Raw genomic sequence first — 27,176 nt, forward strand, 5'->3', positions numbered from 1 at the left:
CGGCCCATCGAGTCTGCTCCGGCTCTTGGAAAGAGCACCCTACCCAAGCCCACACCTCCACCCTATCCCCATTACCCAGTAACGCCACCCAACACTAAGGGCAATTTTGGACACTAAAGGTAATTTAACATGGCCAATCCACCTAACCTGCACATCTTTGGACTGTGGAAGGAAACCGGAGCACCCGGAGGAAACCCACGCACACACGGGGAGACCATGCAGACTCCGCACAGACAGCGACCCAAGAATCGAATCTGGGACCGTGGAGCTGTGAAGCAATTGTGCTAACCACAATGCTACCGTGCTGCCCATAGTGGACAAAAAGAATAATCAACAGAGAACATTGACAAATGGTACATCAACCATTTTTTTGTTTGTTACAGAGTGTTTAGTTACAGAGCGGACCAAGGGGCCAAACAAATCAAATACATGAGCAAGAGCAGCATTTGGCGTCGTGAATAATGTTCTTACAGGGAACAGATCAGTCCGAGGGGGAGTCGTTGAGGAGTCTAGTAGCTGTGGGGAAGAAGTTGTTCCTATGTCTGGATGTGCAAGCCTTCAGACTTCTGTACCTTTTACCTGATGGAAGGGTCTGGAATGCCTGGGTGGGAGGGGTCTCTGACAATGCTGTCTGCCTTCTTGAGGCAGCGGGAGGTATAGACCGATTCAGTGGGAGGGTGGCAAACTTGTGTGATGCATTGGACTGAGTTCACCAGTCTGCAGGTTCTTGCGATCTTGGACCAAGCAGTTGCCAGACCAATCTGTGAAATGGGTCAGAGAGTTGAATTCTGCCACGACTCTCACTGTTTGAGATGTCAGATGCTTTGCTACAGGCTTCAGCAGGACTGAAATCAACCAAAAATTGGCAAGTTTTGCTTGCTGAAGTAAGAGTCAAGTTAACCTAATATTGTGTGGGTAGGAGAGGGGAAGGTGTCTGACATCTATAAGGTAATGCAGGAGGTGGAGGAGTCGTCAGTGGAGGAGCTGAAGGCTAAATGGGAGGAGGAACTCGGGGAGCAGATAGAGGATGGGACTTGGGCGGAGGCCTTGGAGAGAGTCAACTCCTCCTCCTCATGTGCGAGGCTTAGTCTCATCCAATTTAAGGTGCTGCACCGGGCCCATATGTCCGGGACTAGGATGAGTAGGTTCTTCGGGGTGAGGACAGGTGCACCAGATGTTCGGGGAGTCCTGCGAACCACGCCCATATGTTCTGGGCATGCCCAGCACTGGAAGAATTCTGGAAGGGGGTGGCAGGGACGGTGTCGAGGGTGGTTGGATCCAGGGTCAAACCAGGGTGGGGACTCGCGATTTTTGGGGTTGGGGTGGAGCCGGGAGTGCAGGAGGCGAAAGAGGCCGGTGTCCTGGCCTTTGCGTCCCTAGTAGCCCGTCGAAGGATTCTGTTACAATGGAAGGATGCAAGGCCCCCAAGCGTGGAGACCTGGATCAGTGACATGGCGGGATTTATAAAATTGGAAAACGTCAAATTTGCCCTGAGAGGATCAATACAAGGGTTCTATAAACGATGGCAGCCTTTTCTGGACTTCCTGGCTCAGAGATAGGTAACTGGGTCAATAGCAGCAGCAACCCGGGGGGGGGTGGTTCATTATTGTAGTGTTTATTCTGTAACTTTATAGTGTGTTATTTGCGTTGTTGTTAAAATGCTGGGTTGGTTCATGGGGATGGGGCGAATGTATATGATTGTTAATATTATTGTTATTTTCGGTATTTTACTAAGGTGCGTTATGTTGTATAAAATCAAAATTTCTCAATAAAAATTATTTAAAACAAAAAAGTTAACCTAATATTCTCATTTTCGGAGTGAAAGATCCCCAATGGTTTGCAATAAATTTGGGAAATTTCTCATGTACTGAACCCAGTTTTCAGCCTATTGGTGCAAAGTGTAGATATGCAGCGCTGAAACTGAAATGGTGTGTATTCTGATATTTAAAGTCCCAGTCGTGCATGGTTGGAGAATTGGTTAATTCAGATCAACAAGAGCCACAGCTACAGTCTTATGTGTTCTCCCATTGTGACGGCATCAATGTCTTAGAGCAATGCACTATTCTCGATGCAGAGCCCTGGGACGGGATTCTCTATTTCAGAGACATGTGTTGACATTGGGACTGATCGGTGGACTTCCAGGAGAACAAAATTGGCGTTGGCCCAGGACCGATTCATCAACTGTTACTGGGCTAGCATCGATGCCACATGGAACATGAGCAATTCCAGTGAAAAACGGCGTCCGATTCGCTGGGGTTGGGATTGATACTCAAGAGGCTACAAGCTCTGCATATTAGCACTCCACTCCCCACACACACTTACCTAGCAACAAGATGGCAGCACAGAGAGTGGCACCCCGGTTTGTGGATGCGGAACTCGAGACCCTGTTGGATGGCATGGAGGAGGCCGGCTATCTTGTACCTTAGGGTGGGAAGGAGGTTGCCAGCTGCTGCCATACACCAGTCCTGGGCGCAAGTGGCAGAGATCAGAAGCGCCGTGGGTCCCACCTCCCGGACCGGACAGCATGAGCTTCTCAGGGCTGCCAGGGTGAGTAGGCAGCACTGTGCCCCTGGCACCAACTCCTGCCCAAAACACCCACAACCTGCCCCGCATCCGGAGGGCGACCAAAACCCACCCACTGGCAGTGTGCATGTTCCCCACCCTGCACAAAATGCCAGCACCCATACCGGCCCAACATAACCGGGTGCCCTGGCCACGGACACCACCAACTGCCAACCCCCAGCATGCGTCCAACTGCCTAATACTCTACACTTTCTGTCTTCTCCCACCCCACCCTCCAGGAGAAGGAGGCACATAACTGCCGGAGGGAGAGAACACCGGAGGACGACCGCCAGACCGGCAGCCCCTCATCCAGCGGAGTGGTTGGCACTGGACTGGTTGGTGGGTCCGCAGAGAGGGTAGTCGTCGAGGAGGAGGTCAGCATCGGGTGAGCAAGTGAGCACCTGCTGAGTTGTGGTTCCCATGGCACATGTGTTACCACCCCTCTCCATTTCCTCACCACCACCATCCCGACAACACCCCCCACAGCGTCCCCTACTGCCCCACACCATCTCGACACCACCCCATTCATCACCCCCACACCACTACCCACCAGCGCAGCGCGCAATCCAATCATGCGTCATGTCTTGTGTTTTGCAGGATCACTTGCCGATGGGATGGACCCTTCTGGTGACCCCTGCCCCCAGCCTCAACTGCAAGCAGATTCCCTCGGCGTGGAGGACATGGACACAGAAGGGACCACCCCAAACATGAGACACCCAGAGCACCAGTCCGGGACAACACTGGCTTCCCATCACAGCTATCTCCAACACCGTCCACCAGCCCAGAGATACTCGCCTCGGTTGGGCACTTTAGTGAAGAGGCTCCTGGGACACTTTCTGGTGCGCACAACACATGCGCCGTGGTACATCTGGTGGAGGTAGGAACCCCCGAGGGGGCGGACGGTCGGAGCTGCTGCCTGGACAGATTTCAGGCATCTGGAAAGGGCGGTTCCATCAATAATGGAGGTGCAGCCACAGAGCCAGGGACTACGAGGAGTTGTCAACAACCATCCAGCACCTGTGGCGCAGTTGGAGAAATCCAACCGCCTGCAGGGGCAGGAGGCATTGCTGACCATGTGTCCTACCCAGGCCAACACCTGGGGTCCACGGTGGGGGTCTTGGGGGCAGAGTTATCAGCCAGGGGTCAGGATGTCCAGGGCCTGGGGCATTCTGTGCGGGTGGTGGTCAAGGCACAGGACATGTCTGCCCTGTCACAGGCAGCCGTGTACCAGAGCCACCTGGATGTTGCAGCGGCGCTCCAGAGCTTCGTCCAGCCACAACGGGTCATGGCTGAGGGCATCAGTGACATTGCCAGGGCGCTGGCCGACCACAGCCGCCACAGAGGAAGGTGGCCCAGTCACTCGGTGATGTGGCACAGTCACTGGGTAATGTGGCAATTGGAGGGTGGTCATGGGAGGGGTTAGGCGGCTGGGGGGAGGGGGTGGAGTTTCATGAAGCTGACCAGGCCCCCTAGTTGGTCAGCCCGGAGGCAATTCTGGCGTCCTGTGTGCATTGACCCAGGTGCAAATGTTTTGCGGCCTTCTGTGTCCACCTGGGACCCATGTCCTGCCCATCCTTGCTCTCCCCGCATCCACCTCGCCAGAGTAGGCCTGCCGTTCATCCTCCTCCTCCCGCATGCTGCCACTCTGCTGTGAGGTGTTGTGGAGGATGCAGCAGGCCACCATGATGTGGGAGCCTCTCCTAGCGCTAGACTGCAGGGGCCCCCCAGAGCGGTCCAGGCACCTGAACGGCATCTTCAGGATGCAGAAACATTGCTCGATCATGCCCCTGGTCACGGCATGGCATAGCTGTCATGGGTCTCCGCGTGGTCTGCGGCCTCCGGATAGGCATCAGCCATGACCGCAGCGGATTTCTTATGTTACCCAGGGGCCAACCCCTCTGCTGGGGGGGGGCATCGCGAAGATGTCAGCAACCGTTGAGTGTGCCAGGATGAAGGTGTCGTGCACACAGCCCGGGTAACCGGCACAGAGGTGCATGATATGCAGCTCATGGTCACACACCAGTACGTTATAGGACAGAGGTCAGAGGTGGGTTTTTTACGCAAAGACTGGTGAGGCCGTGGAATGCCCTACCTGCAACAGTAGTGAACTTGCCAACATTGAGGGCATTTAAAAGTTTATTGGATAAGCATATGGATGATAAGGGCATAGTGTAGGTTAGATGGCCTTTAGTTTTTTCCATGTCGGTGCAACATTGAGGGCCGAAGGGCCTGTACTGCGCTGTATCGTTCTATGTTCTACGTTTATTGAGTGGAATCCCTTCTAGTTTGTGAAGACCTGCCCTTCAAGGGCCAGTGCCCATCACTCCCTGGACCTGGGGAATCCTGGTGGGCTTGGTCCACATTGAATCTGACGTATTGCGCCAATGGGCATACAGAGCCTTCGTGGTGGCGCGGATGCACCTGTGCACCGAGATCTGTGCAATTGCAGACAGGTCCCCACTCGGCGCCTGGAAGGACCTCGTTGTGTACAAGGTCAGGGCGACCATCACCTTGATGGCCACCAGAAGCGGATGTCCTCCCCCATATCCTCACGGTTCCAGGTGTGCCATGATCTGGCACAGTCGGAGTCTTTGGCAACATGCCTGGTCTGGCAGGTCCACAAATGACAGGTGTGCTGGTACACACAAGGCCTCAGGCATCGTTACCTTCCCACCTCCTCCTCGGTCTGTTGTGTGGTCGGCTCTCCATCCTCACCGGCTGCCACCCATTCCTCTGGGGCAAGCCCCTGGTCTTCATGGTCCCCCTCGATCAGCTGCTGCTCTTACTGCCTCAGTTCACTCCCCAGGGCTGTGGCTGTGAAGGTCACCATTCCTGGTTGGATTCCGGTAGCCATTGTTTTCAGGGTTGAACGGCAGACATGTTAGCATAGTGTGTACCGACATTCCCAACCAGGTCCAATGGGCTGCATGATGGCCTGGCGTACACTGCAGCCCCTGCCCCACATACCCCCCCCCCACACTACCTCCTCCCCCATCCCTATTCCCACACCTGGCCAATCCCCTTGGCCCTCTCCCCTACGCACCCTGGGCCCCGTTGGTGCCTGGCACCGTGAAGACCTCTGGCCCTGGCACCCATCCCTGCTGGCTGGTGTACCGGTAGCTGGCACGACCCATGCCAGCGGTTTGTTCCGCGGGCCCGTCTGGCAACATCCTGTCGGGGCTACAGTGGGTGTTGCCCTTGTTTAGCCCGATTGCTGCACCGCTGCTGTGCGGCGCCGATTGTGGGGAGTGGAAAGTGGGGGGGGGGGGGGGGGGGCACCCAAACGGCCGGTGTCACTCTGTGCGACCATGAGGCACGAGTGGGCAGTCATTGGGGATGTTGCAGCAAGATGGCTGATTGCAGTCCACGGCAATGGTGGTCCGTGCCTGGATATCCCAGTCCTGGGGGTCACCGTGACCCCATGGCCATTTCCTGGTCATCTCCCGCTCGCCCCCCCCCCCCCCCCCCCCCCCCCTTCCCAGCCAGCCCTGATAGTGTCAGGACCGGCAGTCCACGGTCGTGCCTCTCCATGTCCTACCTCCTCAGTAGCCTGCTCCCCGATTTTTAAAGCCACAAGCGAAACTCGCTGTCGGTAGTTACTCGTGGCGGAGGCGGACCATTGCGGAGGTCCCAGAGAATAGTCAGGCCTGGTAATGATATGCCAACAGATGGTGGCACAGTGGTTAGCATTGCTGCCTACGGCGCTGAGGACCTGGGTTTGAATCCCGGCCCTGGGTCACTGTCCATGTGGAGTTTGCACGTTCTCCCCGTGTCTGCGTGGGTTTCACCCCCACAACCCAAAGATGTGCAGGATAGGTAGATTGGCCACGCTAAATTGCCCCTTAATTGGTAAACAATTGGGTACTCTAAATTTATTTTAAAAATATATGGCAACAGCGTTAACTGTACGTGCAGAGTAGAATGCATTAGTGTCGCTGTCGTGGTACCGGAGGCATTCTGTTGGGTGCTCGGCGCAGGACACGATTTACGCCTCACACGCCATTCTCCGCCCAGTCTCGATTCCTGATTCCGGCGTCAGGTGATGGAGAATCCTGCCCCAGATTTCTTTCCTCAATTCTGAGGTTCACTGGGTTCTTTCTGTTCTGACGATTCAACTATTCTATTCCCCATGGTTTTTCACTGACTTTGCAGCATTGGAATTCATTTATGATAGTATCACACAACTATTTATTGCCTCCAGTCAAACTACAGAAGAAAACTTGATGAATTTTCAAACAATCACAGAATCACAAAATTGTTAAGAGTGTAGAAGGAGGCCATTAACCCATCATGTCTGTCCGACTCTCTAAACAAGCATCGTGATTTACTGCCTGTCTCCTGACTTTTCCCCGTTCCCCTGCACATTGTTACTATTCAAGTAATCATCTAACACCCTCCTGAATGCCTCGATTGAACCTGTCTCCACTACACTTCCAAACAGAGCATTCCAGACCTGAACCACTCATTGTGTAAAAAATGTTTCTTTGACATTACATTTCCTTCTTTTGCAAATCACTTTAGCTTTGTGCCCTCTCGTTCTTGACCCTTTCACATGGGTTTCTCCCTATCTCTCTGTTCAGCCCCCTCATGATTTTGATTATCTCTATCCAATCTCCTCTTCACCTTCTTCTCTCCAAGGAGAACCAGTCCCAGCCTCTCCATAATTCATAACTAAAGTTTCTCATCCCTTGAACCATTCCTGTAAACCTCCTCTGCACTCCCTCCAATGTGTTCACATCCTTCCTATAGCACTGCGGCCAGAACTGTACACAATATTCCAGCTGAGGTCTGACGAGTGCCTTGTGTAGGTTCAGCATAACCTCCTTGCTCTTGTAGTCTTTGTCCGTATTAATAAAGCCCAGAATACTATATACTGTGAAAAGCCCCTAGTCGCCTTCCCATAACAGCCTCCCCGTCAGGCTCCGGAATGTGGCAACTAGGGGCTTTTCACAGTAACTTCATTGAAGCCTACTCGTGACAATAAGCGATTTTCATTAACTGCTCTCTCCACCTGTCTTGCCACCTTCAATGATATTTGCACATATAGACCCAGGTCCCTCTGCTTCTGAGCCTCTTTAAGAATTTTACCTCTTATTTTATATTGTCTCTCCATATTCTCCCTACTAAATGCATCAAATCACACTTCTCTGCATTGAACATTATCTGCCACCTATCTCCCCACTCCACCTGTCAATATCCCTTTTGAAGTTCTACACTGTCCTCTTCATAGTTTATAATTCCCGCCAAGTGTTAGATCATCCGCAAACTTTGAAATTGTCCCTTGCACACCAAGATCTAGGTAGTTCATATTTATCAGCAGAAGCAAGAGACCTGTGGAAACCATGAAAAATTCTCCTCCAGCCTGAAAAATATCCATTGACCGCTGCTCTCTGCTTCCTACTATCCAGCCAACTTTGTATCCGCATTGTTACTGACCCTTTTATTCCACTTTTCTCACAAGTGTGTTGTGCGGCACTGTATCAAATGCCATCTGAAAGTCCATGTGCCCCATCTGTCGAATCACCCTCATCGACACTTTCTGATGCCTCCTCAAAAACTCCAGCATGTTCATTAAACACAATTTTCCCTTTAGAAATCAAGGCAGGCTCATCCTAATCAACCCACATTTTTTTCATGTGACTACCAATTCTATCCCGAATAATTGCACCTCGAAGCTTTGCACCACTGATGTGAAACTGAAATTGCTGGGGCTATCCTTACAACCCTTTATGAACAGGGGTGTAACGTGCAATTCTCGAGCCCTCTGATACATGCCCTGCGTCTAGAGAGGACAGGAAGTTTACGGTCAATGCCCCAACAATTGCCATTTTCACTTTGTTCAAAGTCTTTGAATACATTTCACCCAGTCCCAGTGCCTTGAGGGCTTTTAGTACCAAGAGCCATCTCTTCCTTGTGAATTTGGGACCAGTTTCCTTGTCTGCCACCAGGTCCTGGGTAGCATCTACCTCCTTGGTAAGGACAAATGGCAAGTATTCATTTAATACCCCAGCCTCCATGTGTAAATTCCCTGTTTGGTCCTCAATGGGCCATACCCCTTTTACTATTCATTTACTGTCCATATGCCGATAGAAGACTTTGGGATTCTGTTTTACATTGGCTGCCAGTCTTTTCTCATAATCCCTCTTCACCTTTCTCATGTCCTTTTTCACCTCCCCTCTGAATCTTTGAACAATCTTTATTATCACGTGCAGACTCCGCACAGAAAGCAAACCCAAGACGGGAATCGAACCTGGGAACCTGGCGCTGTGAAGTCATAGTGCTATCCATTATGCTACCGTACTGCTTCTCCACTCCTTTTGGTTCTCAAGTGTATTTTCTATCTGTCATAAGCACACATTTTCTTCCTTATCTTCATTCCGATATACTTCTTCATCTAGGGAGCTCTGGATTTGTTTGCCTCCCCATTCCCTTTTAAGGGAATATACTTTGACTATGTCTGAACCGTTCCTGCTTTGAAGGAAGCCCGTATTTCAGCGACAGTTTTTCCCGTCAACCTGTTGTTTCAATCCCTTTGGCCTAACTCTGTCCTTGCCCCATTAAAGTTGGCTCTCTGCAGTTAATTACTCCGGGTTGCCTCATTATCCTTCGCTGTCATCTTCCTTAACCTTATGATAAAATGAGCACGCTCATGTCATTCTTAAACTTATACTGTTTAAAGTAAGTTAACACGGAAAATAACGATAAATTAGAAGTTGCATCTGACATCATAATCACAAAAAGTGCTTGGTTGAAAATCTCAGTCAAGTGTTCGAAATAAATCTAGACCTGTAAGTGAGATTGCTCTGAAATGTAACCATTCATCACATTTGCCTAACCTTTTATCTACTTGTTATCAATAAAACTTGCTATCTAAATTCCTTATGATTTGGATAGTTGTGGCTCAGTTGGTAAAATTCCAACATTTGAGTCACAAAGAATAACTTCAAAATGCTTCAATTCAGAGGTATCTGGGTATCCTCATGCATGAATCACAGAAAGCTGGCATGCAGGTGCAGCAGGTAAAGAGGAAGGAACATGGAATTTTTGCATTCATTGTTATTGGTGAGACTGCATCTAGAGTACTGAGTTCAGTTTTGGTCCCCTGACTTGAGGACGGATGTAAATATATTAGAGGCGGTTCAGAGAAGGTTCGCTAGATTGATTCCAGGGAGGAAGGAATTGTCTTATGAAGAGAGATTGAGCAGGTTAGGCCTCTACTCACTCGAAGTTTAGAAGGATGAGAGGAGATCTAATTGAGGTATAAAAGATGCTAAAGGGGATTGACAGGGTAGACGTAGAGTGGATGTTTCCCCTTGTTTGACATTTTATAATGAGGGGCCATAGTTTTAGGTTAAGGGGCGGAAGATTTAAAACAGAAATGAGGAGGAATTACTTCCCTCAAAGGGCCGTGAATCTGTAGAATTCTCTGCCCCAGAGTGCAGGGGATGCCGGAATACTAAACAACTTTAAGGAGGAGATAGGTAGGGTTTTAATTAGTAGCAGGATGAAGGGTTAAGGGAAGAGGGCAGAAAGGTGGAGATGAGGCCGAGCTGAGATCATCCATGATTGGATTGAATGGCAAAGCAGGATAGAAGGGCTAAATTGCCCCTTCTGCTCCTAGTTCTTACGTTCAGTCGGAGCTCCGTACTGCAGGAAAACCCATGATTGGCCCAACCCCAAAATGGGGCATTATTAGGTTGGGCAACCTGCCCAATTGTTACTATTATTCATTCTGATTTATTGATTATACGTTTGCAACTGTATATGACTTTAGTAAGTCACAAGTACTTTTTAAAATGTAGTTACTGTTGCAATGTGGAGGACATGGCAACCATTCTGAGTAAATCGCTTCCACACTCAACAGTGAGATAATAACCAGATCATCTGGTTCAGACACGTTGGTTGAGGGACTTGGCCAGGAGATCAAAGAGAGCGGATTTCCTCTGCTCCTTTTTGAATCATTTTGTGAGATCATTTATGTCCACCAGTGAGGGGCATCTGTTCAATGTCTCAGCTGGCAGAACCTCCAATAGTCTGGCACCCCCCTCAGCACCTCTGTATAAAGGTCCAGTTTGAGTGTTAATGAATGGACGTTAGTGGATGGATGAATGAGTGAATGGGTAGATGGGTGAGGTAGGCAGTTGGATGAGATGCCAGGTGGTAGGGTGGTTGAAGTGGACCGTCGGGTCTTGGCGGTCATCAGATAGTCGAGGGGTAGTTGGGTTGAGAGGATAGTTGGGTTGGGTTGGGTCGGGCGGGTAGTTGGATGGTCAGAAAGGTAGTCAGGTTGAGTTGAGAGAGTAGTCGTGTTGAGCCAGGGAGGGCAATCGGCTGGTCGGAGACCTGGTTGGGTGGAGAGGGTAGCTGTGTTGGGTTGGAGTGGTCACGCAGGAGTAGTTGCACTGTTGAAGGTGCCATCTTTGGGTTGAGCCCGGGTTCGAATTCCAGGCCTGGGGCAATGTCCGTGTGGAGTTTGCACATTCTCCCCGTGTCTGCGTTGGTTTCACCCCCATAACCCAAAGATGTGCAGGATAGGTGGATTGGCCAAGCTAAATTGCCCCGAAATTGGGGAAAAAAATAATTGGGTACTCTTAAATTTAAAAAAAAGAAATCTTTGGGATGAGAATTTAAACTGAGGTCCATCTGCCCTTTCAGCAGGATGCAGAAGATCTGCTGGCTTTATTTTGAAGAACATCAGCCCTGGATGCCTGGTCAATATTTATCCCTGAATCACAAAAACAGATGATCTTCCTGATCATTGTAAGTTTGCTGCTTGGGGGAATTTACTATACAGATATTGCTGGCCACGTTTCCTACATTAGAACACTTCAAATGACTTCATTAGCTTGTAAAATACTTGGGAGGTCTGATGATAATGAAAGGTGCCACATAAATGTAAGTCTTTCCTTTTTTACTGACTTATAATTATAAGGGATGATTTTGTTGTTGCCTCCCCTCCCTAAGCGGCTAAAGAAGGTCCACTCATCCGCCCAGTCGTGGAAGCACTCAGAATGCCTGCCTAGGACATTTAAGAGGATGGGAGTTGCGCTCATGCAGGTACACCACCTGCCAGTTACAAGCTTATTCTAGCCTAGCTTTGGCAGTAGGGGCAGGAATATGAGGAGTCTCACAGGCTTTCAGCTGCTGGCATAGTCCTGGATCACCTTTGTAACTAGGGGCGTGATCTACCTGCTGCGTCACACATAAATGGGAGCACGACGTGGCTGGTAGATGCCAGGAGAAGCCTTCTGCAGGCTTCACAGCAGCCAGCATAACTTGCGAGAGCTACTTAGATTTTGTTAGATATTGCAATCAGGATCCCGCCCAGGATCCCGCATGGTAACATGGTGGTTAGCATAAATGCTTCACAGCTCCAGGGTCGCAGGTTCGATTCCCGGTTGGGTCACTGTCTGTGTGGAGTCTGCACATCCTCCCCGTGTGTGCGTGGGTTTCCTCCGGGTCCTCCGGTTTCCTCCCACAGTCCAAAGATGTGCGGGTTAGGTGGATTGGCCATGCTAACTTGCCCGTAGTGTCCTAAAAAGTAAGGTTAAGGGGGGGGGGGGGGGGGTTGTTGGGTTACGGGTATAGGGTGGATACGTGGGTTTGAGATGGGTGATCATTGCTCGGCACAACATCGAGGGCCGAAGGGCCTGTTCTGTGCTGTACTGTTCTATGTTCTAATGGGCGTGACTAAGCTTTGCGCGTCGAAGTCGGTTTTAAACCCAGGTAGGTCTCCTAACCAGGGATCTATCGGTTCCCAACATCTAACGGCCTCCCCATGGGGTCCCCAGCTGGGCGCTGTTCAGGACCAGGCTAAACAGCACCAGGGGGTGTCCCCCAGGCTATTGGAGGCCTCTGCGTTGTCAGGGACAGGGCAGGGTGGCCCCCTGGAACGTGGGCACCTTGGCACTGCCACCTGGCCATGCCCATGATGGAGTGGAGGGGGGTATGAAGGGTGGGGAGGTGAAGGATGGGTATGAAGGGGCTTCTGGAAAGTTGGGGAGGGTGATTTGGGGTCCTGGAAGGAGGGGCCTGAAAGGGGGCGTGGAAGGCCTGAAAAGGCGAGGGCTTGAATAACCCCATAATGGGCTGTCATCACTTGGGGGGATTAATGCCCATGTGTGTGGGAGTACCATTCATTGCCCAAGCTGGGGGTGACCATCAAGCCCTTTTAGAGATCGGGGCACCCTTTCAAAATGGTGGCCGATCTCTGTGGAGCCAGTCTGGCCAGCGAGATTAGTTCCCCAGTGATGCAAATAATTCTAAGTCTGGGCTTGACCAGGGCCCAAAAAAGTGACTAAATTCTGGTTGGATAGCTGTGGGGAAGTAGACAACAGAGCTGGTGGGAAACTCCCAGCAAAACCAACCACAAATAATACTTAGACAGATTGCCATTAGATTGCGCCCTAGGAGTATCCCGGAAAAGAGGAGGGTTCTCCTGGCTACAGCTGCTTGCAGCCTGGAAGGATTTCCTGCTACTAGAGCCCACACACCAAGTGACGTGGAGGGTTTTACGTTTCTTGCCAGTGCCTAGCCCTCTCTGCCTACCATCGTAGAGAAACTGCCTTCAGCTCACTGATGTCACCTCACTGCCTTGTTGAAGAATATCGAGGGCTTTTGGGGTGTGTGTGGGGGGGGGGGGGGGGGTGTAATCAGGATTAATGAGGTTATTTCTGGTGATAAGGTGGGGGAGAGGAAGACTGGGGACTCGAGGACATGGGGAATTGGAGCTTGAGTGAAAGGGGGGCTGGAGTTAAGAAGTAAGTAGGGCTAGTCTACAGACTAAGAGTCTGGGATGGGAGCTGGGAGTGGGGCTTGGATGAGTGCACAAGAGGAAGAGTAAGGACATAGGGCAGCACGGTAGCACAGTGAATAGCACAGTTGCTTCACAGCTCTGGGGTCCCAGGCTTGATTCCCGGCTTGGGTCACTGTCTGTACGGAGCCTGCATGTTCTCCCCGCGTCTGCGTGGGTTTCCTCCGGGTGCTCCGGTTTCCTCCCACAGTCCAAAGATGTGCAGTTTAGGTGGATTGGCCATGATAAATTGCACTTAGTGTCCAAAAAGGTTAGGAGGGGCTACTGGGTTACAGAGATGGGGTGGAGGTGTGGGCTTAGATAGGGTGCTCTTTCCAAGGGCCGGTGCAGACTCGATGGGTCGAATGGCCTCCTGCACTGTAAATTCTCTGACACTCTCTGATTTTATGACCAGATCAGGGGATTAGAGCATGGACTGGGGAGATTGATGTTGGGTGTAAGAGGATTCGATTGGGAGGGATGAGAAGAAGATTGACGAATATGGGGACAGAATGGAGGAATAGAGATTGGGACTTTGGTGGGAGGAGAGAGTGAGACAAGGCATTCAGGACTGGGGGTGATGGGGGCTTAGGCAGGGAGAAAAGGGTCAGGGGGCTGTGGGTGAGCGTGGGGCCTAGCATTTCCTCAAGGTGACATGCAGTCGGAAAATAGAGCAATAACACTGCTGAGAGTGCAACAGTCAGTGAAGGGGTGAATGTAACCTGGGACTTCACACTGGGGAAATATCTAAATATTTAATCTCTGCTGGATAATGGGAAAAGGAAAGGCAAAGGTTTTAACGTTGCTCCTTATACCATGGAATGCATCACATTAGTGTCTTTTGAGATCATGACTCGAACATAATTTAGAAAGGGCAGGTAACCTAGATGATATTCCCTCTCTCTATCCCAGGTCTACGGGAATGATCAGGTGCAGGGAACCTGGTTCACGTGGGTAGGACCAGTTCTTGATATATTCCACTCGGCAAGAGTCATTGACTTACCCCTATGTTTGCACAGCATCTTAATGTAGTAGAAGAGATTGGTGCACAGGTTGAATGGAGAAGGAGTCCCTGATTTTCTGATCATGTCACGGATCAGCATGGCCCTCCCAAACTTCCACTCGGTGTCTGACTGCGCCTGGATCCGCTGGTAGGTGTCACTCATCATGGCGATTAGCAAGTTAATCAGAACAATCAGGGTCATGACAAGGTACATTCCAAACACAAACTTGACAATGAATTGGGTAAAGGTAGGTGTCCGATACAATGGAGGCAAAGTGTCTGGATCCACCATACCGAACAGAGCAAAGAAAAGGAGGACAGTAATATCCAAAGGGTCTTGAATATTGTAATAATCCTCTCCCGAACTCGAACTATTGCCAGCAGATGGGTTGACCAGCAGCACGGGGTATACAGGCTGGTAAACAGCTGAAAGTTGCATGGTAAAGGCTACATGAAACAGGGCCAGAATGACTGCAAACCTGGCCAGGTCCTTCATCAGGTCTCGGATGATGACAGCCCAGGGGCCGAAGAGGTGGTGGAACGTGAGGAACTCCAAAAACTGAACAAAGCAAAGCGTCATGGCCACTGCGAGGAAAATGTTCCGAGCAAAGAAGCAGTGTAGCCGGTCATGATCCCGGAAAGCAAAGGCCAGCAGGTGACAGAAGACGGCAATGGCTGAAAATCCCAGGATGAAAACCCGTATCCAGGCTAGTCCCGTTCTCTCCCCGGGGTGGGTCAGTTCCGAGACCAGCATTCCTGAAAGCCAAGCGAGCAGGAGCCATTCATTCCAGCCGGGAAGCATCCGCCCTTCATATATAGGGCTAAGTGGGGGGTAGACTATGGTTAATATAAATAACACCAGGAGAAAGATGTGAGAAACCAAATGGCTCATGAATTTCATGATGGGAATTCTGTTGAACCTGTGCTTAAGCGGAAGGGAGAACATCAGCCAGATAGGAGGGCAAACCAGGAAGGTAAAGAACAAAAGGACTATTTTCCAGTGGGCCCACTTCAGGTTGCCGTACCAGACATCGGTCAGGTACTTCTGAACTGCTGGGTGAGCCACCACATCCTTCTGCTCACATTCTATTAAAGCATCCAGCATTGTTGTGCCACGGTGATCCACAGCACGGAGAAGGAATCCGGCGCTCCGGCAACCTGACGCCACGGTGAGGAGTTCGGCCGCCATGTTTTCGCAGTACTTGGCCGCTTCCAGCAGCTCCATCGACCTTTCTTTTTCCTTCAGAGCTGTGATGCCAAAAGCACGGGAGAGCTTGATGGCAGTGTCCATGGGGGCAGCTGAGTGCAGTACAAACTCTTCAATGACCTTGTTTCGATTGAGCTTTCCACAGACCATGAGGTCAAAGATAAACTGTAACAACATATACAAAGGTTGAGTTAGTTATTCTGATGGGCTACAAGGCTACAAAGCCACACCCTACTTTATCTAATGTCACTCTGTGCTTTCCCCCCTCATCTGTTTATCCAGCTTCCTCCTAGTTGAACCAATGCTATCTGCCTCCCACCAAGCCTTGGTCGCTTCCACATACTAACCACACTCTGTATATCAAAGTTTCTCCAAAATTTGTTTTTGTTCACTCAAGGGCTTTGGGCATCGCTGACTAGGCCAGCAGATATTGCCCACTCCTCACTGCCCTTGAGAAGGTGGTGATGAGCTGCCTTCTTGAACCACTGCAGTCCAGGAGGTGTAGGTACATCCACAGTGCTGTTAGGAAGAGAGTTCCAGGATTTTGACCCAGCAACAGTGAAGGAACGGCAATATATTTCCAAGTCAGGATGGAGGGGAACCTCCAGTTGCTGGAGTTCCCAGGTATCTGCTACTGTTGTCCTTCCAGATGTTAGTGGTCGTGGGTTTGGAAGGTGTTGCCTCAGGAACCTCGATGAGTTACTGCAGTGCATCTTGTAGATGGTGCACACGGCTGCCACTGTTCGTCGGTGGAGGAGGGAGGAAGTACCACCTTGGAATTGTGTGATTGAATATAACAGTTGGCAAGCCTGGGATGGGAAAGAAGGGAAGATAGCAAAGACCTGAGTTAACCTGGACAGCAGCTGATCAATGCCATTTTCTCAATAACAAACAACAAATGACCATTCCATTTGCCACTGGGACAGACTGAATTCTGAGGAGAGGAAGCATGGGGGTGGGATTCAACACACCAAGCACACCAAAACCATATGAAGTCACAAACTGCTGCAGCTTGTGATGGCATAGTGAGCTACAGAAATTCTCAGGTACCCTATACTCCTCTGCTCTTTGTGAGATCTTGTTAAATCTCGTGTGTGGTGAGTGCTAAGTGTATCCATACAGACTGCTAAGAGCCATATGCTGCCCCTAAAGTGCTGGATTCAAACAGCAATTAGTCCAAAAGGCTGCTTTGCACGGGTTCTCCAACTTCACTGGAAGTTTTAGGCCATTTTTTACCACTGAACCACTGGATCTCAGATTACTTCAAGTGACAGGCACAATAAACTCATGGTTGAGGTAGATGCCGGGATTTGGGAATTTTCTTGACCCCGCAATCTCGTCTCCATCTTAGAGGAGCCGGCCTGGCTTATGTTTGTCTTACGGAGGACTAGGGATGGGCCCAACATTTTGGAATCAGGATAAGAGACAGAGGTGGACCAATGCTGATGTGGCCCGGTTTAGAACATAAGACATAAGAGATAAGAACTAGGAGCAGGAGTAGGGCATCTGACCCTTCAAGCTTGCTCCGCCATGCAATGATCATGGCTAATCTATTGTGGACTCAGCTCCACTTTCCCGGCCGAACACCATAACCCTTTATTCTTTAAAAAACTGTCTATCTTTATCTTGAAAACAGTTAATGAAGGAGCCTTAACTGCTTCACTGGGCAGGGAATTCCATAGATTCACAACCCTTTGGGTGAAGAAGTTCCTCTTAACCTCAGTCCTAAATCTACTTCCCCTTATTTTGAGGCTATGCCCCCTAGTTCTGCTTTCACCTGCCAGTGGAAACAACCTGCCTGCATCTATCCTATCTATTCCCTTCATATAGAACATACAGTGTAGAAGGAGGCCATTCGGCCCATCGAGTCTGCACCGACCCACTTAAGCCCTCACTTGCCCCATATCCCCGTAACCCAATAACCCCTCCTAACCGTTTTGGACACGAAGGGCAATTTATCATGGCCAATCCACCTAACCTGCACGTCTTTGGACTGTGGGAGGACACTGGAGCACCCGGAGGAAACCCACGCAGACACGGGGAGAACGTGCAGACTCCTCACAGACAGTGACCCAGCAGGGAATCAAACCTGGGGCCCTGGCGCTGTGAAGCCACAGAGCTATCCACTTGTGCTACTGTGCTGCCCTAATTTTATATGTTTCTATATGATTCACAACCCCCCCCCACCCCCACCCCCGGCATCCTTCTAAATTCCAACGAGTACAGTCCCAGCCTACTCAACCTCTCCTCAATCCAACCCCTCAGTTCTCGGATTAACCTAGTGAATCTCCTCGTCGAGGTCTATCTCTGTGGATGAGAACAACGGCACCTCAACACAAAAATAAAGCAATGGGGATAAGCTTTATGGCACTGCCAACCTCATCCTTTTTCACTTCTCATACCTTCCTCACCACCCTTCACCCACTTTACCCCCACCCACACCAAACCTCGCTTGCCCTGATCTGCCTCCCAAGCAAACACTCTTGTTTCTAGAATAACAATTTGCAAATGCCCATAGAACTGTCAAAATTTAAAAAGAAATATTAGCCGCATGAACCGCTGGAAACAAAACACTCCCCCATCCAAAGTCAGGTTAGCTCTGAATATTGATGACACAGGTACACTTCAGATTGCAAACTTTCCTGATGAATTGTAATGCCAGAAACAAATCAAGAAGCCTTCCCGATATTGGCCGTGTACATGAACATCATGGGGATCTGAATTGACCATCTTTAAAATGGTGCCAGCAACTTTAAACACCAAGTTCTCATTCATTGTAACTGGGCCCAATTCCCATGCTGGTGGAAATAGCCAGTGCTGGGAATGAAAGACAGACTTCTAATATGGGGGTCTCTGATACAGGGGGACTCTGATTCGATGGGTCTCTGATATGGAGGGCTTTGATATGCGGTTTCTGATATGGGGGGTCTCTGATATGGGGTCTGCTGGGGGGTTTGATGGGGGAGGTTCTGATGTGGGTCTGGTGGGGGGTCAGGTTGTCCTCATGCGTGTGCTGTGGAGGGGGTGGAGGGGGGGCAGAGAATCCCAGCAAGTTCCCCTGGTTGGGGAGAGGAATGCCCCTACTTATCATTGGGAGGCAGGGAGGAAGGGGCCAGGATTTGCATTGTAGTGGGGAGGAGTGCCAGCTGCCGGACATCAGTATTGGGCTGCCAGCTCAAAATGGCAGCCTGAAAGGGGGATATCAGAATCCAGGTGACTCTCCCCTCATGGCAAGAGAGAGGGAGTTGCTCGTGGGCGCCGCTCCTAACGTTGGCCCAGAATAGGAGTGATTCTACTCTGCGGGAGAACTTATTCTCCCAAACGGAAAATCCTGCTTTAATGACCAGGAAGCCAGTGGTAGGAGTGACACAAGATTTATTTAACTAAAATAAAGTCCGCCCATGGCAGTAACGGTCCACAATCACAGTCCCCATTGGGTCAACCAACGTGCCGGTCCCTGCTCGGGCCGGTTTCTATGCTCAGTTTCCCGAGCCCCAGCTGGGTGGGCTTCCGCCCAGTACCTGAGAAGCTTGTATTCCCAGAGTCCGAGGGAGATCAATTATGGTTTCCCCATGGGCCTCGTGGGGATTATGACACCTGCCCTAAGTCTCTTGACATTACAGGTTCCAATTATAAATAGCAAAAATATTACACTAATTAGAAAGATCAAACAGGCGCACACACTGAACCATGCAGACAAAAGTTAATAAAGTAGGTTGTTTATTGATTCTGTCAGGTACCTTATTTTTTATATAGATGTCTATTCATGTGAATTACATCAATATGAATTTCTTATTCACTCATATTTGGCCATGTAAACAATGTAGCTTGATCGATATTACCAATGCCGAGAAGGGTGGTGGCAGCAAGATAACTGGGTAAATACTTGAAGGGAAATCTTTGCAGGTTATTGGGGGGGGGGGGGGGGGCGGGGCATTGCGACTAATTGGCTAGCTCTTTCAATGGGGGCCTGATGGCTGGAATGACCTCCTCTTGTGTTATTCTTTTAAAAAATAATTAAATTAATTTATGGGATGTGGGTGTCGCTGTTTCGGCCAGCATTTATTGCCCATCCCTAGTTGCCCTTCAGAAGGTGGTGGTGAGTTTCCTTCTTGAACCGCTGCAGTCCTCCAAGTGTAGATACACCCACTGTGCTGTTAGGGAGGGTGTTCCAGGATGTTGCCCCAGTGACAGTGAAGGAACGGCAGAATATTTCCAAGTCAGGGTGGTGAGTAACTTGAAGAGGAACCTCCAGGTGGTGCGGTTCCCAGGTATCTGCTGCTCTTGTCCTTCTAAATGGTAGTGGTCGTGGGTTTGGAAGGTGCTGTCTAAGGAACCTTGGTGAGTTACTGCAGTGCATCTTGTAGATGGTACACACGACTGCCAGTGTTCGTCAGAACCCTAGATAGTCGGTGATGGAGGGTTTGAAGGTTTGTGGAAGGGGGAGCGATCAAACGGGCTGCTTTGTCCTGGATAGTGTCAAGCTTCTTGAGTGTGTTTGGAGCTGCAGTCATCCAGGCAAGTAGAGAGTATTCCATTACATTCCTGACTTGTGCCTTGTAGATGGTGGACAGGCTTTGGGGATCAGGAGGTGAGTTACTTGCCTTAGGATTGTGAGCTTTGACCTGCCCTGGTAACCACAGTATTAATATGGCTAGTCCTGTTCAGTTCTGGTCAATGGTAACTCCCATGATGTTGATTGCGGGGGTCAGCGATGGTAATGCCATTGAATGTCCATGGGCAGTGATTAGATCCTCTCTTATAGGAGATGGTCATTACCTGGCACTTGTGTGACACAAATATAACTTGTCACTTGTCAGCCCAAGCCTGGATATTGTCCATGTCTTGCTGCATTTGTACACAGACTGCTTCATGATCTGAGGAGTCGCAAATGGCGCTGAACATTGTGCAGTCATCTGCAAACATCCCCACTTCTGACCTTATGGTAGAAGCTTGATGAAGCAGTTGAAGATGGTTGGGCCTGGGACACTACCCTGAGGAACCTCTGTAGAGATGTCCTGGAGCTAAGATGATTGACCTCCAACCATCACAACCATCTTCCTTTCTGCCAGGTATGACTTGTACCGGTGGAGCGATTCCCCCCCCGGTCTCTAGTTTTGCTAAGGGTCCTTGATGCCATACTCGGTCAAATGCTGCCTGATGTCAAGGGCAGTCACTCTCACCTCACCTCTGGCATTCAGCTCTTTTGTCCATGTTTGAACCAAGGCTGCAATGAGGTCAGGAAATATTCTATGAAAAAATTAATTGTGCTGAATGTGATATAAATGGTAGCATGCTATCCGCGTAGATTCAACAGAGGTGCTGTCCACAGTTTTGCACTTCAACCGCCTACCTTGCGATCCTCTGTTAGTTTAAACGTGATATTGTTCTTTCGGATTAAAAAGCTGACCACCTCTTGGTGATGGTCAGCTGCTGCATACTGAATAGGAGTCTTTCCTTCCTTACATTCCAACTTGGGAGAAGCTCCGTTTTCCACCAGGAACTGTACTGTATCCAGGTAACCAGACTTGGCTGCAAAGTGCAGTGGAGTCCAACCATTCTGAACAGAGGAGTGAAAATAGTCAATTGAATTCAACATTGTGATCATTTTCGTTTTCTAGCTCAATGTTGCCCTCCCCCTCTATCCCCCACTTTGTACGGTCGCCTTTTCTCTGACTGTTGGGAAAGAGGGAAAGCAGAGATATTGTGTCATGGAACTGTCTCTTTAAGAAATGTATTTGTCTTTTCACATGGTGATGTCAGTGATGTTGTTTTGTGTGTGGAGCTGAGCTGTGGCTGTGAGGTCTGTTTTACTTTCGCTTTCAGTTTTGACTGCTGTGGACTACAGACAGAGAAAATAAGTGTTTTGGCCTGTCTCTCACTATTTTCAATTTAAATATCTGTTCCAGCAAAAAAAAACATTGATTATAGCTACCTGCTTTGCAACTTAAAAGATATAGTTTGCCTTTCGGAAGGGTTTAAAGCTGCTCGTGAGACAGGGTCAGAATCTCAGGGAAAGCAAATCTTATTCAAGTGAGAATGCAGAGTGCTGGGTCACGCCCTTGAAAAGGGGCTTTTGTTTATGGGATTTTGTATTTGAATTGGAACAGTTAAGGGGGAATTCATTAAGTGTTATAGATAGATTACTGCAGCTGGGTGGTGTATTTATGTTTGTAATTGATACAAATTCTTGCTATGTGTTTATATAAATGTTAACTAAGTTCTTAGAATAAAGCTTGTTTTGATTAAAGTGTCTGGGAAGACAGATGAATAACACCTGAAGGTTAGAACCAGGGAATTACAGACTGGTTAGCCTATCATCTGTGGTGGGAAAATTGCTGGAGTTGGGATGGGGTAACTGAACACCTCCACAAACGTTGGTTGATCAGGGAGAGCCAGCATGGATTCGTAAAGGGAAGGTCATGCCTGACTAGTCTAACTGAATTTTTTGAAGAGGTGACTTCGATAGTGACCAGGGGAATGTCTATGGATGCTATTTACATGGATTCCAGAAGGCATTTGATAAAGTCCCACATAAGAGATTGTTAACTAAGGTGGAAGCCCACGGAGTTGAGGGCAAATGATTGACTTGGTTAGTAACGCTGTTGAGTGGCAGGCGACAGAGAATGGGAATAATGGGTAATTACTCTAATTGGCAGGCGGTGACTAGTGGTGTACCACAGTGGTCTGTTTTGGGGCCTTAAATATTCACATTATTCATGAATGACTTGGATGATGATGTGGAGATGCCGGCGTTGGACTGGGGTGAGCACAATAAGAAGTCTTACAACATCAGGTTAAAGACCAACAGGTTTGTTTCAAACATGAGCTTTCGGAGCACTGCTCCTTCCTCAGGTGAATATATGAACCTGAGGAAGCTCGTCTTTGAAACAAACCTGTTGGACTTTAACTTGGTGTTGTAAGACTTCTTACTGGACTTGGATGATGGCATAGACAATCATATATCCAAATTTGCGGATAATAAAAAGTTAGATGGCATTGTAGGTAGCCTAGATGATTGCAGAAAATTGCAAGGAGATATTGACAGACTAGGTGAATGGGCAAAATTATGGCAGATGGAATTTAATGTCAGCAAGTTTGCGGTTATCCATTTTGGACCAAAAAAGTATAGAGCATAGTACTTTCTAAATGCCAAGTGGTTGGTTACAGTGGATGTGCAAAGAGACTTGGGATTCAGGGATCCTTAAAATTCGATTAATAAGTGCAGAAAATAATCAAAAAGGCTAATGGAACGCTAGCCTTTATATCTAGAGGATTGGAGTATAAAGACACTGGGGTTATGCTGCAGCTATACAAAACCCTGGTTAGACACCACTTGGAGTCACTGTGAGCAGTTCTGTGCACCACACCTTAGGAAGCATCTTTTAGCCTTGGAGGGAGTGCAATGCAGGTTTACAAAGATGACACCTGGACCACAGGGGTTAGGTTACAAGGAGAAATTACACAGATTCGGCTTGTTTTCGCTAGAATTTAGAAGGTTATGGGGTGATCTGATTGAAATATTCAAGATATTAACAAGGAAAGATAGGGTAGATATAGATAAACAATTTCCACAGGTTAGAGATTCTAAAACATAGCCTCAAAATTAGGACCAGACCTTTCAGGAGAGATGTTAGGAAGAACCTCTTCACTCTAAGGGTGGTAAAGGTTTGGAACTCTCTCCCACAAACAGCAGTTGAAGCTCGATCAGTTGTTAATTTTAAATCCGAGATAGATTTTTGTGAAGCAAAAATATCAAGGGATGTGGGCCAAAGGCCGATATTTCGAGTTAGACCACAGATCAGCCATGATCTCATTGAACAGCGGGACAGGCTCGAGGGGCTGACTGGCCTACTCTTGTCCCTATGTTTCTAGCCACAGGGAGCAGTGTGCCAGTGCACTTTCTTTATCATGATCAATGTTCTGACTTTGCTTGGCACAGAATTGCAATTGGAAACCATTGTCGAGCAAAGGTGCATTGAAACACTACACAATGTGCTTGCTGCACTTCGGTTCAAAACCAAACTCTTCAATTAAATTCTCTTATCACTGAATCACCAAGGGACAAAAAGAAAATGAAGGGAACACACTCGGCAGGCCGACTTCTCGTCCTACTGAACACCACAATGCACAATGGATGTGAACATCATGTACTGGGGTTTGCAGTTGCCGATGAACAGATCTCAATGAGCAGATTGGAGGTGGCTAATGTTAAATCTTATCACCATGAAAATTAGGTGATGGCAAATCAGTTATCCATTTTACACTGGGATGGATTCTTAAGTCAGCAGAAAATAAAACTCAGTCATAAAGGCAGAGAATACAGAAGGGTGGCATTTCTTGCTCCTTATCACCCACCTTGTCTGTGACGTTGATCTCAGCCCCTTGGCCAAGCAGTGCTCGCGCCATCTCAATGTGACCATTGGCTGTAGCCAGGTGCAGGCAGGTTCGCCCTCTGTTGTCTTTGAGGTGCAGCTGGGAGGTGGATTTACTCAGGAGGAGCCCAACCACTGCAGTATGTCCATTCTGCGCTGCGAGGTGGAGTGGGGTGGAACCCTGGAACAAGATTCAACTGGTCACTTGTTTGTGTGTTCTCTACTCAGACGTTGGTCCAACATCGTGTCAACACAATTCTACAAAAAATATGAAATGGCTAACATTCTGCTGAAAGTAGAGGTGCTGCAATGCCTTCTCATAGAATTGACAGTGCTGAAGGAGGCTATTCGGCCCATCGAGTCTGCAATGGCCCTTGGAAAGAGAACCCTACTCAAGCCCATGCCTCTACCCTATCCCTGTAACCCCGCCTAATCTTTTTTCGGATACCAAGGGCAATTTAGCATGGCCAATTCCCCTAACCCGCACATCTTTGGACTGTGGGAGGAAACCGGAGCACCCGGAGGAAACCCGCGCAGACACGGGGAGAACGTGCAGACTCTGCACAGACAGTGACCCAAGCCGGGAATTGAACCTGGGACCCAGGCTGGCATTCTTGTAAACTGCTTGTGAACGTTGGGCACTTCGTCCTGCAATTGGGACGCCGTGACCCATCACTCCGCGACCTTCCGACAGCCGCCTGTGACACCCCCACCCAAGGGGTTGTGGCCCTGAGTTTGAAAATGACTGCCTTAAGATGTACTTTGCAATGGGTGTTAATATTAAAATTGTGTATTTGGTAAGCGTATTTGGAGAGTATCATGAACCAATTATTTCACGTTTAATAATTATTTTTCTTGTTAATTAGCAGGAGCCTGTGGCTTTGTTCCTCCAAGTGATCTAAAAAAAAGTAGAAGTTACTGTCTTTTGAGCCAGGGTTATATTCTGGGACCTTCCCATCCAGTTATAACACCAACAGGGATCGGAATATCTTTAACATGGAAAGAGAAATTCCTGGAAGTGACAGTGCTCTTAGTGCCAATCCATTACCAATGAAGAGCTGTTGTGTTTATGGGGTGTACCTTGCCTGTAAGTTTTGAGACACCATTGACCTTTTAAAAAATTGGTGCATTTTCAAGTGTTGATTGCTATTGTAAATCATATTTAAAAATGTATCAGACTGTTTCATTCCTAATTGGATTCTGAGAATTGTTTATAGGAGTTCAGTGATTTGTTTTTGTACATGTCTGCGTGTGCATGTGACTCTGACAGTGCGTGTGAATGAACGTGTAGTCATAACATGGAAGGTCCCTGTGATGTCCAGCAAAACTACGGGAAGGCAGTGCAGGCTGTGCAGAGCTGGAAAAGTTTACTTTCCACCAAAAGCTACATAGAATTTCTGAGGAGGCAGTTAATTCTTTCCACTTCTAACCCCCAAACAGCCAACATTATCAAGGTTGATATTTCTGATTTACTTTATCACATCTAATATTCCCCACTGCTCCCCCTTAACTACAGTTTCTGTATTGTCGTCCTCTTTTGGGAAGTCAGACGCAGGGGCTGGGTATATCAGGGTGTCATAGTTCACCTCACTGCCATTCTGGATTACAAAGTGTTGGGTGGCACTATCGCTGTGCTAAATGAGATAGATTTCAAACAGATCTCAACTAAAAGCTGGGTACCCATTAGGCTCTGTGGGTAATCATCAGCAGCAGAATTGTATACAACCACAATCTGTAACCTCATGACCCAGCATATCCGCCACTCTGCTATTACCACCAAGCCAGGGATCAACCTAGGTTCAATGAAGAGTGCAGGAGAGCCATCCAGAAGCAGCACAGAGAATGCCTACAATTGAGGCGTCAACCTGGTGAAGCTACAACACAGGTCTAACTGTGTGCCAAAGAGCAGAAGGAGCGATCAATAGACAGAACTAAGCAATCCCACAACCAATGGATTATATCCACGCTCTGTGGTCCTGTCACATCCTGTCTTGAATGGTAGTGGACAATTAAAAAACTAACTGAAGGAGAAGGCCCCACAAATATCCCCATCCTCAATGATAGGGAAGCTCAAGCATCAGTGAAGAGAAGCCTGGAGTCAAGTGGTTCTGAATCGTCAGATTAGGAACAGTCAAACACTGAAGAAAAACACTTACATTTTAATAATTAAAACACAAAATGAAAGTTAAAATCTAGCATTTAAATACTATTAAATAAAATTACAATAGCAGGTACAGAGAACAATAATGGGAAAGCTGCAAGTATGGGTATAGTGTTAGTAACAATTTACTTCAAATATTTTAGAAGAAATATTTGGACTTGTTTCACTATCATTACGCATTGACTTTGGGGGAAAATTCCTTGCTCAGAGAACCCAAAATTCTAAGATTTTAGACAATTTAGGAAGTAAGACATATTGGATGAAAGTTCTCCTGTTGGGGAAAGAAAAACTTGAAAAGGAAGACTAGAGCCTTTCACAACCTCAACCTATCCCAACGTATTTCACAGCCAATGAAGCACTTTTAAAGGTTGGTCGCCCTTGTCATGTAGAAAACAATGGGCGTGATAGGATGGCCATGCTGTGCCGGTGGTCGTTGAAAGCCGGGAGACACCGCTCCTGGGATTTACTAGGCTCGCAACACCTCGCGAGATTAAATGTCGCGAGACGTTGCGAGGTGAATCCCACCCAGAATGGGTGGATCACTTTTTGGCAAATATGCATATTAGAGCGAGGCAGTAAGCCAATGTGCAGATTCCTGAGGTAACTCAGAAACCTCGATGATCGCTGTTCTACACTGATCCCCACAAAAGGGGACCAGACAGAACAGCACTCGTGGGGGTCTCCAAAGGGATTGGAGGCCCCCAGCTACATGCCCTTTGGGCAGGGTGGCATCGTGGTATTGCTGGTGCCACCTGGACACCCTGGCAGTGCCAACCTGGCAATGCCAAGATGCCTAGGTGACACTGCCAGCTGACATGGGTATTGCCAGGGTACCAGCTTGGCACTGCCAAGGTGCCAAGATGGCATTTTCTGTGCACGCGTGATCAGGCCAGGGTTGCCCGGGTGGGTGTTGGGCAGCGGCATCCCGATCTCTCGTTACAATGGGATTTCCAGCGACTGGAGCTCCCCATTGTAAAAAATGGGGCTATCTGCGGCCTTGGCTGTTCAGGACCCTTATTCAACACAAGTCGCGTTGAATAGTGATGTGCTTCAAGGCACTGCGTGTGCCGGGAAGC

The 27,176-nt window shown here is 48.7% G+C and overlaps 1 protein-coding gene across 1 annotated transcript in view; it reads right to left on the reverse strand.

Annotated features, from left to right (window-relative positions):
• trpn1 (transient receptor potential cation channel, subfamily N, member 1) overlaps positions 1–27,176 on the reverse strand; it is a 162,570-nt gene that overhangs the window by 17,205 nt on the left and 118,189 nt on the right. The window contains exons 23-25 of the mRNA XM_038810458.1: positions 23,923–24,120; positions 20,918–21,124; positions 14,358–15,729 (exon numbers count right to left, since the gene is read on the reverse strand). Of these exons, the coding sequence (XP_038666386.1) occupies positions 14,358–15,729; positions 20,918–21,124; positions 23,923–24,120 (1,777 nt within the window). The remainder of the gene's footprint in view (positions 1–14,357; positions 15,730–20,917; positions 21,125–23,922; positions 24,121–27,176) is intronic.

This window comes from Scyliorhinus canicula, chromosome 10 (assembly GCF_902713615.1).
Source record: "Scyliorhinus canicula chromosome 10, sScyCan1.1, whole genome shotgun sequence".
NCBI lineage: Eukaryota > Metazoa > Chordata > Chondrichthyes > Carcharhiniformes > Scyliorhinidae > Scyliorhinus > Scyliorhinus canicula.